We start from the raw sequence: 17,652 nt of genomic DNA, 5'->3' as shown, positions 1-17,652 counted from the left end.
GTTAAAATTCCAAACATGTTCCCAGCTCAAAGGTAATCTTTTAAAACTTAAATTCCAAAGTAGGAAAATAAGTTCTGTTGTCCAAATATGAAGGTGTGATAAGTAACTTTCTATTAAAACTTAGGGGGTTTTAATAGAAACTTCAAGTCTTAATAGAAATTGAATTGCTTCAATTTAACACTGCAGGATAGACATTGAGATGTTTCATAGTTTCTCAAAATACTGTTATTAAGCTTGACATGCTGGAGAGTATCATGTGTTAGGTGGAATCAAGATTGAATCCCAAAGGTACATCCTTAAACTGTATAATCAGATTCCCATTTCAATGTCACTTTTGTCCTTCAAAGAATAGATGCTTGTTTCAGTGATGATTTGTCATTAAAATTATGTCAAAACGTCTTAAAATGTTGTTGAAACTCTAAACAAACTCACAGCACACTCAGGGCTAATTATGGATGCCATCTGTTTATTTTTACAAAGCTTTTTTTCTTAAAGACCAAAGCATCTACTTGTTCTGGTAAGCCACAATGTTTTTATGATGGAATGTTTTACTTAATACTATATACTTGACGGAAGAAAGACAAGTGGTTTGGTCAGTGACCTTTTCCTGTGTCAGAAAAGGTACATAGTATGACATCTCACGATAAACAGTTGCAAAGTGCATTTTCTTGAGGTATTTTTCCCCTTGGAGCACAAACATTTTATGACAAAAATGGCAGTTCTGTCATGGTTTCTATATGGAAGGTGGTATAGCTGTTTCTGTGGGAAGAACATGCTTTTAGCATGCCTACCTTTTACTTGATCAGTGTGGTGGCGATCAGAAGAATCACCCTGGTTGCCTTTTACTGACCTATGCCTAGTTAAAGGCTTTTTAAAGTTAATCAACATGCTTGTTTCTCTGCCCATTTGAAGGCAGAAGTGTGTCTGCATGTGCGCGCCCATGTGTGCATGCTTGTACGCACAATCCCGCGTGAGCGCGAACGATGGCAATTCCCAGGGCAGCGTCTTCCAAAGCCGTTAGCGGCAATTTGCTGAGCGCGCAGAGCCACTCTGCTGGTCCAGGCCAGCTATTGTGCATGCTAAGCACTAAACAGATAAGTCTGGAGGTGGGGGTGAAAAAAAATTGAAGGATCCATCTGCTCATTTCTGCTACACTGCGCTAATGCAAGATTACGCTAATCTGGTTGCTTGTCAGGACAGGTTAGTGAAAGAAGGCGAATGGGTGAGATATAGGCTACGCTGGTTCTGTGGAAAATTGGTTAGTGGCTCCTGTACGTGCCATGTTAAGTGTAGCAGAATGGGTTGATTATCAGTTACTTGGAGATTTTCAGTTAAAAGATAGTTATGGCCACAGTGTGAGTTTCTTCAAAACAGAGTTGAATAGGAAAAGCTTCCAAACAAAGGAAAATTAACTCATTGTCACCGAATACATTTGAATTTGTAAAATAAGTGGAAAAAAAACGCCAACCAAACAAAAAATCCCTACACACTCCCAGATCTTCCCAGGTCACCTCTCTAGTTTTCCTTTTGTATGCTGCTCTGAGTTATTGTAATCTGCTAATTTTTTTTTTTTTTTTTTTTTTTTTTTTTATGTTTTCCATGCAAAGACAGCAGTTGCTGGAGTTAAAGTAGGGTTTTTTTTTTGTGGAAAAAGACCAGAATAGAAACGTAGTCTTTCTCTGCTCTTTGGCATGTCAAATTTCTTGTTTATCTGTGTTTGTTTATCTGTGCTTTTTTTTTTTTGGTTGCTTTTTGTTACCTACTGACTGACAGTTCTTGACCTTGCAGGTTGAACATCCCGTCACAGAATGCATTACCGGCCTGGACTTAGTCCAAGAAATGATCCGTGTTGCTAAGGGTTACCCTCTCAGGCACAAACAGGCTGATATTCCCATCAATGGCTGGGCGGTTGAATGTCGAGTTTATGCTGAGGTAAATGAGTGGTAATGGGGAGGAGGGGGTAGGTGGTTGAACTGTAGCGTAATAATACCCAGGTGTGGATGGATGCCAAGGTGAAATCAAGGAATATCATATGAAAGTCATGATGTAGAGCATGTCACACGAATGGTTAATGAGGTTTTGTAGAATTGTCAAGTTCTTATTTTGTAATTTAAAAAATGGTGTGTGTTTCAACACTGCTTTTTCCTGAAAGCTGAAAGTAAAGATGATAAGAGAGGTAAGCAAATATCATTAGAAATAAGACTGTATGTTCAGCTCACATTTAATGATGCTGGAGTTACTAATCAGAGTTAACTACTCTTTCCAGATTTCTGAGATGTGTAGTTGAAACTTGTTGGCTTAAAAAGACAGGTGAAATTCAATGTCTTTCAGAATTTTTGTAGTTTTAATTAAACTTTTGAAAAGGTAGTTGAAAAACCAAGTTGCACATTTTGTGAAACCATAGTTTATAGGATAAACTTTCAAAGCACATTCCAAAACAATAACTATAATTATGGTGTGAGTCTCCATCTCACCTTAAAGAAGCTTACGAATATTTAAATCCCATTTTCAAGCGCCTTCAAGACATTTTGATGTAATGTCTTTTTGGTGTCACTTTTGGTATGTGAAAGTGAAAACTTGTTAAGTAAAAAAAAAAAAAAAAGTCATAGAATCACAGAGTGGTTTGGGTTGGAGGGGTCCTTGAAGGTCATGTAGTCTCAATCCCCCTCTGCCATGGGTACGGACACCTTCCGCTAGACCAGGTTGCTCGGAGCCTCATCCAGTTTGGCCTCGAACATTTTCAGGGATGGGGGCTGGGAAAAGAATGCCTATCTTCCTTCATTTAGTTTCAGGAAAATTTTAGGTAACTCTGCATTTCAAAACTAATTCAGCACCTTAAGACATTTTCTTCCCTTGCTTAACTTTTGGGAATTTTGTTACCTAGACCATCTTAGTTGATGTTGTTTTTTTTTTTTTTTCTTTCATGACATGCACATAACCTCCAAATTGCTCTACGGATTCCAAGTTGTACAGACCTATTTTGATAAAGAATAAATATTTGCCCTGTGACTGGCATGGAAACTATTCTGAGTTTTAGTAGGCTTTACACTGGTATAACTGATGCTTAGGCTTTTTATTTTATTCATCTTAAACCCCTCACATTTACAAGTAATGAATCCAACTACTTTGCCATGAATTAGGTTATTCTGTAGGCTGTATATTCATTTGTTTTCCTATTAAGTTTATATTAGTATTGCATTATGTACATTAATGTAGGATGTTTCCAGTGCCATAAAGATCGGCTTGACTTCTTAAGATATCTGAAATTCTGACTGCCCCTTTTTATTTCTGAAAATTTTTTCTTGTACTCTCTTTTTAAGCCTGGCCTCTTGAATACTTTCCCATCCTTCTTTCAAGTGTAGCTAATGAAAATGTCATCTTTGTATATTTTATTTTGGTATATTGTAACTGGGTGCAGAATACTTTTACTTATTTCCTTTTTTTTTTAACTGATGCAAGAGATTTTATATACTTCCATTTCTTTATTTGGAGTTGTGGGGGCAGATGGATAAAGAAATGTTCTTTGACACAAGTAATTCTGGGCAAAAAATCAGAGTCGTTCCAGTAGCAGATTCTGTTATACTTAATGCTTTTAAACATTATCTGCTCCACATCTGCAAAAGCTTAATGCTTTCTCATGTTGAATTTTTTTCCAGGACCCCTACAAATCTTTTGGCCTGCCATCCATTGGTAAACTGTCTCAGTATCAGGAACCATTGCATGTGCCAAGTGTAAGTAACTCTGTTCTGGTTTTCGTAGGTGTTGAATGTCTCTTATATAAAGACTAGAAATACTCAGCAGCTTTGTAAACCAAGCCTTTTTTCCAGCTTTTTACCAGAGCGGACACAGGACATGGCAGTACTGATTTGTGCAACCTGAAAAACTGCTTAAAAGTGAACAGTTCCAAACTGGGTTAAAAATGTTCAGATTAGGTATAACAGGAAACCAATACATGTTGAAATAGTTTGTTCTATAACTTTCAGGTTAAGTTTTTGAAATACAGCTTTAGTAAATGTGGTTATTAGAAATGACAGTGAACTGTTGAGTCAGCTTTTTAAGCATGGAGAACTGGGGACACTGGTGAGAAACTGCCAGTGCTTTTTGTTTAGATTTGTGGACTTTAAAGAGGAGTTTCTTACAGTGGTTGTTACGTGTTCCAGGATACAACCTAACCATATGGAATAGGTGTTTAGCAAACAGTGTTTTCTGCTGGGTGTAAAGAGCAAATACACGGCCTTTCTGTAAAATCAAGGTAGTCTTAAATTGTAAGTGCACATATACATGAGTGACACTGTGTCAGTGCAATGATGAGACTGTACCATCTGTGAATACAATTATTCAGTCTGATTGCTTGCATGGAAAATACTGAGAGATTGCAGGAGGAATCTTAAATGTGGAGTTGTTATTAGATATATGATTTATTTGGCTTTTAAAATTGTTTTTGCCCGTGTACTTTCCAAAGGGACCTGACCCTTTCTGGTCTTTAAGGCTTCATGCTGTGTTCAAAGCCTCAAAGCAGAAAAAAAACTATGAAGATCTAAAAGGCATTATGTGCTCTTAAAGAGGAGATGAGGGAAAAAGGTATCACTGGATGTATCTAAACTTCTTTTTAATGAAACAAAGAGTGTATTTAATAAGAATTTATAATGAGTACTCCAGTGGTTGTTAGAAGTTTTCACCATGTTGTAATAGCTAACACGATGTCAAACATTTTGCCCTTGCAAGTTTTTGCAATTTGCAATTTTCCAAACGTGAGACCTGTTGAAAGTACAAGTGATAATGGACAAACTATACCCCCTACAGTCTTTGTCCCACCAAATCTTTCTTCAATTAATGCTGCAGCAGGAGTTTTATGTAATAACATTTGCGCTTGTGAGCCATCCATACAAAGAAAAAACAATTAAAATGCCTTAAATGTTCTGCTTACTGCTGTTATTTGCTTGTGTGAATGTTGCATGTCAGCTAAATGGACCACGGAATAGATAAAGTGATTGGGTGTAGGAGAGTGCACACTAAGCTTTGTCTATCATTATTGCTGGGAGCAATCAAATTGATGCCAGCAGGACAGTAGACGCGTTGACAGCTGTAATTATGTATCTCCATGGTGATCACTTTTGGCCTGTCATGGAGGCCCATGAGTCCCCTCCCTTGCAAGCATTTAATCAGATTGGGCTGTCACTTGTCAGGTAGATGGGGTGGGCTGGGAGTTGTGCTTAGAGGGAGAGGTGAATTGAAAATGAAGGGTGGGAGACGCCTGATTGCTTCACGTAGTCCGTTGTGGTACCAAAGAAAGAGATTTTAATTACACTGGAGGCTTCAGAGCAATGGTTTGAGGAGCTCATATGGAGTCTCTAGGCTTTCTCTTCCTGTTTACTTCCACTGTCATATTAAAAAATAGAAAAACTATTTTTATGTAGACACTCATGATTTGGTGTCTTAATACATATATTTCTGCTAGCATGAAACTAATTTCTCTCGTGAGAATGTCATGCTGCTAAGAACAAAATTAATATGGCTAAAAAGGTACAGCGTTACAGGCCCATTGTGCCGTGGTGTTTGTTTTCTGCATTTTAGGTTTTAGAATTGTCAACAATTTGGCTTGAGAAAAATTACCAGAGACTTGTAGTGTGTCACAGCAAGTTCAGCTTGTGTGTATGGCCAAATGCATTTGCAATTCATTTCTTCTGTCTCAAGTTAGCTCTGATTGCCTACCATGCCTGTGTGTCAGCTGCCCATGCTGATGGAACTGGTGAGCATGGCTGTGTGAGAGCCATGCTTTGCTTAGCCATAGGGAAAAATATGATGGCTAATTTTGTGTCACGTAGTTTGTAATTTCCTTAGAACATGGTGGTCATAAATGCCACATTTTTTTTGTCCTTGATAATGAAACTTAGCACAAGTGACTACAAACCAGCCCCTTATGTGTGACACTGAGCTTTGATGTTTGATGCTCCTACACAACATGTTCTGCTACATCTGGAGAGCTCCAGCGTTGCTCTCTGTCAGTGTGAGCAGCAGTCTGGTATTTTAATGACTCTTACCAGGAAAAGAAAATTCTTAGACTCGGATATTGCAAAGAGTTGAGAAATACTAGAAACTGTTTGTGTTCCTAATGGAATTTGATGCATTTCATTGCAGGACTGAGACACAGATTGTGCTGCCCACTGCCCCCTGCCCCCCACTTAAGCATTTTTCATTCCTTTTGCTGTTGTCCTAATGTAATAACACATGAGGTTAGTACAACAGCAATAAAGTGTTAGGGCTGTAATATGAATGAGCTCTAGGCTACAGCAGGACATTTAACCCTAGCTTTTCCTAAAGATCTTAAATACTGAGTAAAAGAAAGGAACTATATTAAACAGAAGTAAATGCTGGAGGTCTAATAAATATTGCTATTACGTATCAAGTTCAGCACATTATAGTGAGTGTCTGCTGAATTAGGGTTTCTTGTTCATCCAATATTCATTAAATTCTGTCACACCATATAGTTTATAAAATCACCTACTGTTACCAGGCTCTGAAAATGTAAGCGCCACAGGGAGAATTGAAGAAAGTATAAATGTATTTCTTTTTTGCTGTCATTTTTTCGATCATTTTGAGTTTATTTTATAAAAATTAACTTCCATAGAGGACTCCAGATTGTTTTTCTTTTAAAGGAAGTTATGCAAGTACTTTATAATCACTGTAGCCTTTTCAAGATATTGTAGTTAGGGAAAAATGTGAGTTTTGTAGTGGTCATGTACATGTGTTGTATATGAACAGAAACATAGAGCCAGGCAGAGCATATAGTTGGTAGCCTCAGAAGTCTTAGTTAAATTTAAGGTCTGACTAACCTGCTTATTGTGGGTCTGAATTATTCACCTTTCATATGTTTTTTCTTTGTCAAAAGATGACATGCATGTGTCAACACTTACCTATATATATGTAAGGCACTCCTGAATACTTATGTGCAATCACTTTTAGGTGCTGCTTCAGGGACAAGTCACAGTACAGTTCAAGTATGTGTGGAGTATGTATGTCATACCTTGTCTTATGTATGTATTTATTGAGTGTTACAAAAAAATGTCAAGGGCAGGGGATTTATCTGGAACTGAGTAGGTAAATTAATTCTTTCTGATTTAAATGTGAGAACATGTGCATTGACTTTATACACGGACAGCCATTCTGTGAGAAAGCATGGTTTAGCAGCTGGAAGAAAGGCAGCTGAGAAATACACTGCATGTTTTTTCTGTAATCATGACATGTCTGAACTACCTTCTCATCAGTAGCTAATGTTAAATGTACCTGATGTGAGTAGTGGGGAGCCCAGTTAAGCACAGATAAAGCACATTCAGATAAGAATCTATTACAGTGGTACAGAAGCAATACTGCCTTTACATGTGAATAAGTATAGAAAAAATAATATGTAAATATGTAAATATAAACATATGAATGCAAACATATGAATAAGTATATTTCTTAAAATAATGTCCTAAAGACTAGTCAGACAATGTTTCTGACTGGAGAAAGTGAATGCACCTGCTAGGGTATCTTTTTATGTCATTTGGATAATAAAGTCATCATCGTGCCCTCATGTGGATTCTCTAGACAAGAGGTTCTACATGTGGTCCCTTGATAATTGCCTAAATTAAAATATTAAAGGCCTAACAGCCGTTGCGTTGACCTTTTTCTGCCTTGCTGCAGACAGATGAGCTGCTGTTTATTACAAAGGTTCCTTCCCACAGGTGAAGATTTAAGTGAGATTCCAGGACCCTCTTTCCCACCCCTTTACAATGCAGTATATCAGAGTCCTGCTGTTTCAACAGCTTTGATTAGAGCCCTTCATCCTTATGATCCCCAGAATGCATTTATCAGTCGAGTTATTTTGATTAGTTTTAAAAAAAATATTTCGGATTCCAATGCTGAAAACCAGCAATTTAATAAATATTTATCCCCCAGAAATTGCTCATTTGAAAAGTTTTATATGGCTAACCTCATTGTTACAGTGATGAAATCAAACTGAGAGATGAAAACAAGAATCAGCAATATACAAACTAACTTGTTGGCTGGTTAACAGCAATCAGCCTCTTCAAAAGAAATATTTGAACTCGTGTTATTTTTTTCCATGAATGTTGCAGAATCAGAGCTTTAATTTGGGCTGTGTCCTTACAAAGCAAAGCCATGGGAAAAGCTGTGTAAACATTAAAGCCTTGGGGGAAGAGCAGCAATAGAAAAAAAAATGCTTAACAGTTGAGAGGGTGAGACAGAGAAAGAAAGTGTTACAGACATGAAAATCATAGGCTCAGTATTCCTATGGAGCTGATAAGCAGAGCTCCAAAGTTCCTGCTGAATGCTCCCTACTTCTATTCTACTGAAGCCCTTGGAAGGGCTGTAGCAGAACATGAGGGATGTGATTACAGATAGATGCAGAAAGGCTGTGATTATAAGGGTCATCCCTCATGCCAGGTGTCAGTCAGAAAAATAATTACAACTGTATTTTATTGCAGGGATTAAATCAGAATTGAATGTGTTTAGAGTTGAAGCGAGTGTAACACAGCTGAAATTCTTAGATTGGGTTTACTGTGTTTACTGTGCCTCCTAGAGAACAAAAGAGAATTTTGACTATGAACTCAAGATTGCAGTCAAGTTTCCCATAAAGGAGAGACTAATTTGCAAGTGGTTTTGCTGGTGAAGAAAAAAGCTTCCCTTCCCTCCTCCCAGGTTCTCTGAAAACAAATAATTATTCTAGTCTTTCCAGAGGGGAAAATGTGTGCGATAAGCTTTGTGGGGGTTATGGTTTAAGGCTGATGGGTAGATTTGATCCTCATGATGAATTTTTTTTTCCCCTAGTAATATAGAATTACTTTCACTTCTTCTTTTTGAAGGTACGTGTTGACAGTGGTATACAACAAGGAAGTGACATTAGCATTTATTATGATCCCATGATCTCAAAAGTGAGTTGATTATTATTTCTCAATATTCTAAAGGTATGAAGTACTGATTTTATACATAGCTCTTTTATGAGAGAGAGCATATCAAAGGATATGTATTTTAAAGATGCCAGGCATAACATGCCTCAAGGGAATACAAAAGAAGTGAAGGAAGATGTCAAATAGAGGAAATCTATTGTCACTTATAAATAAAATTATTTTTACCTTTTGACACTGTAGTTGTTTGTCTTGCAGTTTGTAATTATTAAGAAGATTCTGATTTAAACACCAACCTTTATTGTCTGACTTAGATACTGCCAATCTATCTTTTACAATATAGTCTATCTTGGATGTAAATGTCAATAATCCTGGCTTCTAAAAAGAAGCATTGAAAGAAATGCTTGATAGTGTCTCTTAGTATTAGTTCTTATTCATTTGGAATATATTGGTAAAATTAAAATATGACATGATAGGGTTCGGTCATCAAAAAAATGATATCTTAGGAGTTTGATTGGTAAAATTAAAATATGACATGATAGGGTTCGGTCATCAAAAAAATGATATCTTAGGAGTTTGTTAGGCATTAGGAATCTAGGGAGTCAGCTGGGATATTGAACCTCTCATCTGATTTTCTGAGAGCTTGTTTATGAAGTTTTATGAAGGAAAAAGTGATTTGCCTTCTTTCATTGAATGGCTTAAGAGATCTTAGCTTTTTCTTCATGTTTCAGGGAGCACAAATACAGTAATGGTATTTGTAGCACAAATACAGTAATGGTCAAGAAATGATTTTTTAATGACTGTAGAAGTTCTACAAACCTATTTAATTTTTAAATGCTATTCAAATTCTAGACACAAACATCTAATTTCTAGGTAATGTAAATACCTTTTTTCTTCTTTAGCTGATTACCTATGGCTCTAATAGAGCTGAAGCACTGAAAAGAATGGAAGAGGCTTTGGACAACTACGTAATTCGAGGTAACTAGAGAAATTTGGATTCCTAGTGTGATAGATTGTCATCTATTTCAAGAAAACAGCTTGAAAATGTAGTAATTAGCAAATTGAGTAAAGTTCCCACTTCTTAAGTGCAAATTAAAAAAGGAAAAGCTTGTGTTAATTAAGCTGAGAAGATACATCAACTCTAAAGAGACTTTTCTTCTCCATTTTTCTCTTGAATATTGTAAGATAAATATTTAAATAAGTTTCTTAAAACTCATAGTTCTCACTGAATGGTGGCATGTAACTGATTTATTCTTTTGTAGAGGGGAAAAAAAAGGCCATTGCACTGTAAGAAATTTAAAGTAATTGCCATTTTTTAGGAATTTAATACATTGCAATTAAATATTATCACAATGCAGTGGGTGATTGTGTGTGTGTATATATATATATATTTCTCTAATTTTCAAGGTAATTTTTTAGGTTTGGGCAGATACAGATGTAAGCTGTATGGTCAGCATGTGTTTCAGGTCTTGCTCACTGATTGCATAGGAGATGCAGCCATTCTTCCAGGCTTTCCAGGCAGCAGGGGTAAATCAGCTCCGACCACTTGTATCTTTTTAAGTTTTGGTGAGGGAAGCTGTGTTTTGTGTGGGAGAAATCTTTAGGTCTTCCTCTGTGTCTTATGGGAAATAGAAAGGACAGCTCAGGATAAGAGAGGTAAAAACGTCTGTGAAGTTTCTGTAAAACTTGGTTTGGCTTTAATGCTGGGCTGCTTAATGGTACAGTTGTCCTGTCAAACTCAAAAGTTTTGTCTGTCTAGGGGAAAATGAACATCCCTCTACCACAGAGTACATACATGGTAGGATTAGCCATTGTAAATGAACTGCTAACTCTAAAATAGATTTATATTGGTGCAACTTGAGCCATTAGACTATTGCAGTAAAATGTGCTGATGTAAACCCCTGCTGTAAAACAGCTGAGTAAATTTATATGAGAGAAATTTATACTGCTAGAGTTAGATTGATGTGAGGTGGGATTTGTTGGTGTTGTTATTAATGGAGACAAGCTCTGGATTCACACTCTGTTGTATTAATACCAAGAGATGCTAAGAGTATTTTATTTGATGAGGATATTGCAAATGTCTGTGGAGCATTGTTTTTTATTGTGTGCTATAATATGGGATGGAAACTCTTTGTGCTTAGGTGTTTTACACAGATGTACCTAATAACAGTTTCACAGATTATAAAGATTAGCGAAGTATATGAGACCTTACATCTGAGAAGTACTGATTTCTAGAGGTTTTTACAGTCTTTTTATTAGTATGCATGTATTCATCATATCTAAAGTCTCTGTAGTATTTCTATCTAAGAAAACTTTTAGACTATTAAAAACATTTAAAGAGGTAATTAGTGAACTACAGGGGGAATTTTTTTCTAAAGTACTGCAAACCACAAGATTTCATGTACTACAGGTTTCAAAAGTAGATGAATTTTCAGAACACATTTTTCATTGCAGTGGCCAGTGGTTTCCATTTGAAAACCACCAAGATTTTTGTGTAGTTTTACACAGCTGGTAGTTTCTTCTCAGTGTTTATTTAAAACGGAACATTTGTGGATATTAAAGTCTCTTGCCTAGTGTGAATGATTCTTGGTAGGGTAGTTAGTCGAAACTGTCTAATCTGTAATGTTCTAAACTGCATTGACATGAGCAGGACTCCTTTTTTTGGCATTTTTTGGTTTGGGTGTGTTGGTGTTTTTTGTTTTTTTTTTCCCTAAAATGATGGTGCATATTTTTGCTTTGCAAAATTTGGTTTCTATGTAACAAAGTATTAAACTACCTGGACCTTTTGTGAAGTGCCTCACATGAAGTCTTTTCTGAATTGAGTTTTTGTTAGTAGTAAAATATACATAATATTTTTTTTACCTAGTTTTGAAGTTACTTGTTTTTTGCTTGAATAGTGAACTTGTACACAGAGATTACCAGTCTTCCTGAATAGTATGCTCCAGATCCCTATTTCTCAGCACAGCCTCCTTGTGCCTCTGATTTCCTGGGAAGCAGCATTTATGTCTGCATGGTGTTTTAGAGACACTGTGTTTTTCCCTGAAGGTAACTCTTCTAGGGCATTTTAGATAAGCAATACTGGCTGAAGTCAGTGTCAGTTGTAGTGATGATGTGCACTGGGAGAATTTCAGATTTAAAATCCCAAGGATTGCAGTTTCTGTAAACAAAGATCCTTGTTTACTGACATAGGGTGGGAATGGGATGTAGGGTGGCTGGGTAACAGGTCAAGGACCATCTAATGCATAGCTTAGGGACTGCTAATGGAGGATGGAGTCTTTCCAATCACTTCTGTGTCACCAGTTCAAAGCAAACAAAAGTTGGTAAGGAATTTTAGTCACTACTATTTTGATGGTTGCTTGCTGACCTGTGTGAAATCAGTGGTTTTTATCCAGTTCCTAGAGGACAAATGTCTTCTTGGAGCAAATGCCACTATACAATGCCATTCGTGGCAGTCCCGGCAGAGAATCTAGGACTGAAGTAGCACAGTGACCTTTCAGGAGGTGACTCATCTAGGCTGGATTGAGGCATGTTGGCAGTGTGAAGGGCAATGACTTATTCTGCTGCTCCTTGTCTACTGACTCTGTGAGAAATCATTCAGTTTCTATTGCTGTGGCTTTGTGGTATTCACAAGTTACCCCATTACTTTTTAGCTCTGTTCCATTTACAGGAAACAAGTCCCCGGACAAGTCTTTATTGACTTGTTTTCTTAGACTGGATACTACCTGGCCTTGAATTCATGATTCAGCTGTCCTTCCCAGTTAAATCTGCCTGACAAGATCATGAAGGGAATTAAAATAATTAAATTTTACAAGTAGTCTAATGCTTGGAAAGAAAGCAGACAAGCAAAATTTGAGTAAGTAATGCCTAAAGCAACCAAGGCTGCATTATATAGTGCCTGTAATAGCAGTATCTTCATTAAAAATAGAGAATTAAGCAAATAAGGATATTTGCAACAATGCTGTGCTCTGAAAATGCCTGATGCATTAATATTTTATTACAGTTTGGGCGGATGACAGTTTGTACACAGTGAAGAAAGAAATTCTGCAGTCTGTTCATTGGTAGATGCTAAGAAGTATGACTAAGTCAAGGTTGAGTCAAGATAGAGTCAATGTGATCGTGGGAATGTAATCTCAATCTTTTTTCCTGTGTAATATCTCCATTGTTGTTAATGGGAGCAGATGAAAGTCTAGGATAGCATTTCTTTGAGTTGTGGATTAGATTAAATGATCTCTTGAGGTTCTTTTCAGTCTAAATTATTCTAACAGGAACTGACTTCTCCACTGAGAACTGATCTGAATTCAAATCTCAGCTGACACTCCGGAATGACGAAGGGTCTAATTAGGTAACATTTTTATCTCAGTCTTGCAGTATAATTCAAGGGGTGATTAAAGTTGAGGGTCCAACTCAGATTTCTCTCAAGAAGAGGCACTTCTTGTTTTGTGCAGTGATTACTGGAAAATTTGTGAATAGTGAAAAGTTCAAGATTCCAGTCAAGCAGTGAGGCACTGTTGCTCATTGGGAAGGGGCATGATTTACACTGTTATTAGTAGTTCATCTCTGTCTCTTATGGTACTTTTTTCAGAAACTTTTTGTTTTGTTTATTTTGGGGGGTTTAATTTGAACAACAGAAATAGGGTATTGAAAGAATGCCTTTCAGTGTATATCCTGTGTGTGTAAACATGGTGTGGTGTGCTTGCTTTCTTGGTTTTTCTAAAGTTTTAATATGCTTTTGTCATTTCTGGTGCTGGATAATCTGTTCACTTGAAGGCATGTATAAATCCCAGTATGAAGTTTGGGAAAGTTTGTGTATGAAAGTTATTTTTATCTTTTTAAAGAAAAGAAATGGTTATATTTATGCATCAAGTAGAACACATTATCAATTCACTAGAAGGTCTGATTGGACAGATAACTCATATCCTTGAGTGCAGATTGCTGTAATCTTTCCTTTGACCTCTGTCTGGTTTTTATCTTCCCTGAGCATTCAAAAGTAAAGTAATAATATGAAGTTTAAGTCTTTGTATGAAGTCAACCCTTCTCTGTTGAGATCCTTCTTGATCTGTGTAGAGAAGAATGTATTAGACCATTAGGCAGAAAGAGGAGTTGAAGATGCTGCTGAGGAAAAGAGTAAGCAGCAGATAGAGCAAGAAGGAGTAGAAATGAGGAGAGAATAAAGGAGGCTACTAGCTGGGGGTGGGGGAATTTTCCAGCATGAGGTGAAAGAGCAAACATAAAATAGAAAACAGCAAAGTGTTAAACGTTTGAGGGGAAGAGAAATGTAGAAGTTAACTCTGAGTGGAGACTTGCCAGAATAGTGGCAGCAGAAACTTGACTTGAGCTTTTGCAGCTGTAAACACACTAATTGTGGGGGAAAAAAAGGAGAGCTGTACTTAGTGTTGTGAGAAGGCGTTGGCTTTCCAAGAATCACAGAATGAGTAGGATTGGAAGGGGACACAGTGGATCATGTGGTCCAACCTTTCTGCTCAAGCAGGATCATCCTAGAGCACAAGAAAAAATACCCAACTTCCATTTTAGTATTTTATCATTTATTTCAAATAAATTAATTTCGGGTACAAAGCTTTTCACAATAAACTTTAATTTAGATCCAAACATCATAAATTACTGAATTATTTTGTTTTAATTTAGAAGATACTTCTCAATGGCAGTATACATGTAAGTTTTAGACTCTCCTGTATTCTGAGCCCCTGCAAATGCTCTCACTGGTATTGTAAGTGAAACAATCTTTTGTGTAAAAAACCTGTTTGCTTGCAAAAGCAGTCTGCTCTTAAAAAATGAAATGAGGTTTTGTTTTTTTGGCTATGCTTTAAAAAAATGCTTCAACAGGTCATACAACTTTTGCCTAGCAGAGGTAACAGATGGGTACTTCTTCAAGAGTATTTGTGTTCTCACCCCTTGCAGATTCCCCAGTGTATTGATGTGGAAACCAAAACTGGAGAAGGGAAGGAAACAAACTTAGTTCAAAATTACTAGAAAGGACCATTTCAGAATACTTAGTAGCATCAGCTTGGAACTCAGATGCTGCTCCTGGTCTCTCTTTTTCTTAAGCCAGTCACAAGGGAGGGAGTGGGAATGGGAGCTTGTCAGCAAAATGTTGTGGGATGTAGTTTAGAAAGGGTTACAGATTACGAGTGTCCTGTGGAGAAGGAGGAGGGAAAGGCAATTGAAGTACAGGCTGATCAGGTAAAAGAGGAAGGCAGTGTTATTGGTGCACAAGGGGAAATTAAAATAAGGTACCTTTTTTTTTTTTTTTTTTTGCCAGATAAGTTTTTTGCTTGTATGGGTTTTTTTCTCTCCCTTTTATTAAGGAGGAAGAACTGGACTGGGGCAGTGAAAAACAACAAACTAATGTTATTATTTCTCTAGATATTTCACTAGGAAAGTTGTCCTAGTGTTGTATTCCCTATCTTTAGAGTAAAAGGATATCTAAGGAGAGGATGGTGAAAGAATGCCCATTTATTTTCTTTCCCTTTTCTTGACAAAGCCTGCTTAACTTCTACTTCCAATTATTCTACTGATTCAGTTGTTCATTTGTATTTGTTAACACTGTAAATAATGTTCCTCTTACTAAGAAGTTCAGAACTACACACAGTTACAAAAATCTGTGTTTACGATTTTTTGGTACGATATTACCATATATTATCTCCTTTTACCTCCCTTCTTCTCCCCCTTTATCCTGGTGTGTCAGTTCAGCAAGCTCCAGACTTTTGTATCGGAAAGAATTATTCTTTTTAATTGGAATACGTGTTCAACTCTGAGGGTCAGTGGTGTAGTGATCCCATGTGAGAATTTTATGTGGATGTTTGTGTATTAAAATTAAAACCTAAAAGGCCCATTTTTCCTTGCTTTTGGGATGGGACTTTGTACATAGATAGCCAGCTCTGAAATGAGTTGTAGCAAAACGCAAGCTTTGAAAGACAGTTAAGCAGTTGAATGTTGAGGGTTTTAGGGAAGATTATGAAAACTTTTGTAATTACTAACATGGAGGCTTGCTGGGTGGTAATTGTGAACTTGGAAAGTTCATGTGTTGAAAAGTGGTGTTTTCTTAGTCTGTGAAAATCCGATAATATTCTTAAGTGAACAGTAGCGTAATCAGTGTTTCATAATGCTCAGTGCTGTGCTTAGTTAATATTTTTAAATATTTTCTTTAGAGAAATAACTGAGATACCTCCTAAGCTTCATCACACTTATTCATCCTTTAAATTGTTGGGTGATAGTTTAGCTTTGCTGGCTTGTTAAAAAGAGAAATTTCTAGTCCTGTGCTCCACATGTTGGTTTTGCAGTCAGTAAGTGTGCAGATAAAGTTCTTTCTGTTCCACTTAGCACCATTTGAAATTATCAGCAAGTTAAGTCTATTCAACTGCTTATCTACACAGGGGCATGTAGGACTCCAATTAAGTTTACATGGATAAATGCAGATTTGTGTTTGCAGGCATCAAGATGACAGAAGCTTAATACTGTAAAAAGGCTAATCAACACTGAATATGTTTAGTGTCAGTAAATATTTATAGTGAAAACATTGCCTATGATTTTGTGCCTTGGCATTCCAAGTTCTGATTTTTAGTGAGTAAAAATGTGGTGTGATAGCCTCTTCATAAACCTGTTACAAAATTGTTTTCTATAAAATGCATTTTATTGTTGTCTTTGGGGTTTTTTTGCAAGGACAGGGTTGGAGTTAGCCTACAGTATATAGTGAAGTTAATGAAAAGTCTGGTGTAGCAGAGTTTTTAAGGCAGAGAATGAAGAAGGGAGGGAGGCAAGATAAAGACAGGCAGTATGGGGAGTAATTTCTTCTGATTATAATTTAATTTTTTTTTAATGAGGGTGTTGCTTATAAGCTCTGGTGAACAGTGTGATTATTTAGTGTGTTCCTGTATTCATTAGACAATAATGATAATTTAACTGGAAAATTAATGGAACATCAGCAATTTGTGTTTGATATAAAACATATGAATATGTAGTTTTTAAAAATTTCATTAGCTCTCCATGATTTAAATGCTAGTCTGCTTTCTTTTACAAATATATTCTGGAAAATAGTGTGTAAAAATAGAAACCAAATAAGCTGATGATGTAATATTGTATAAAAACTAAAGCCTAGCAAAATGAAAATTAGAGGTACAAAACCAGTGATTATTATATTTTATTACATTTTGACTTAGAGGAAAGAAGAATATAACTGTAACTACAGTTCTGCATCAGCCTTAACAATGTAAAAATCATGAAGCTGAAGTGAAATTTTGTTTTCTGGAGGAGAAATAAATTTATATAGTTTAGGATTTTGTTTGTTGAAAATGTCATGGCTTGTCAGGCTAACAAATGTGATTTTGTTCCTGGCAGTCTACAGAGCTGGTCAAGAAAAAGAAAAATTCTCTGAAAACCACTGCAATATAAATACAATATACTTCAGTTTAGTGTCTAACTTTGCATGAAATAAGCACTGCCTGTTAGCCTCTGTTTGATCCTGTGAGAGTGTGAGGCTAATGTCTGGCCAGTGTTTTGGAAGCAGCAGGTAGTCAGGAGCAAGCTGCTCTAGGGGTCCATATTTCTGTAGCCTAGTAGTTACTCACACACAGATGGAGACCTTATGAACTTTGACAGAGGTCACACTAAATTGCAAATCTGAAACTTGTAGACTTCTGAAGGATTACACTGGAAATTTTTTTTAAAGCCATATGATTTGGTACATCACTAAAAGTATCAACTCAGTCTTGAGAAGCAGATCAACCATGCA

At 36.5% G+C, this 17,652-nt stretch overlaps 1 protein-coding gene across 3 annotated transcripts in view; it reads left to right on the top strand.

Annotated features, from left to right (window-relative positions):
- PCCA (propionyl-CoA carboxylase subunit alpha) overlaps positions 1 to 17,652 on the top strand; it is a 271,887-nt gene that overhangs the window by 113,916 nt on the left and 140,319 nt on the right. For all 3 annotated transcript variants that reach the window (XR_008428960.1, XM_053933606.1, XM_053933621.1), the window contains 4 exons: positions 1,789 to 1,932; positions 3,657 to 3,731; positions 8,865 to 8,933; positions 9,809 to 9,884. Coding sequence is in view for 2 of the 3 variants with exons in the window: in XM_053933606.1 (XP_053789581.1) it covers positions 1,789 to 1,932; positions 3,657 to 3,731; positions 8,865 to 8,933; positions 9,809 to 9,884 (364 nt within the window). In the remaining variant the exon portion in view is untranslated. The remainder of the gene's footprint in view (positions 1 to 1,788; positions 1,933 to 3,656; positions 3,732 to 8,864; positions 8,934 to 9,808; positions 9,885 to 17,652) is intronic.

The sequence above is a fragment of the Vidua chalybeata genome, chromosome 2 (assembly GCF_026979565.1).
Source record: "Vidua chalybeata isolate OUT-0048 chromosome 2, bVidCha1 merged haplotype, whole genome shotgun sequence".
Lineage (NCBI taxonomy): Eukaryota > Metazoa > Chordata > Aves > Passeriformes > Viduidae > Vidua > Vidua chalybeata.
Note: the sequence above shows the minus strand (reverse complement) of the source record. Positions and strands in the feature narration are given on the sequence as shown.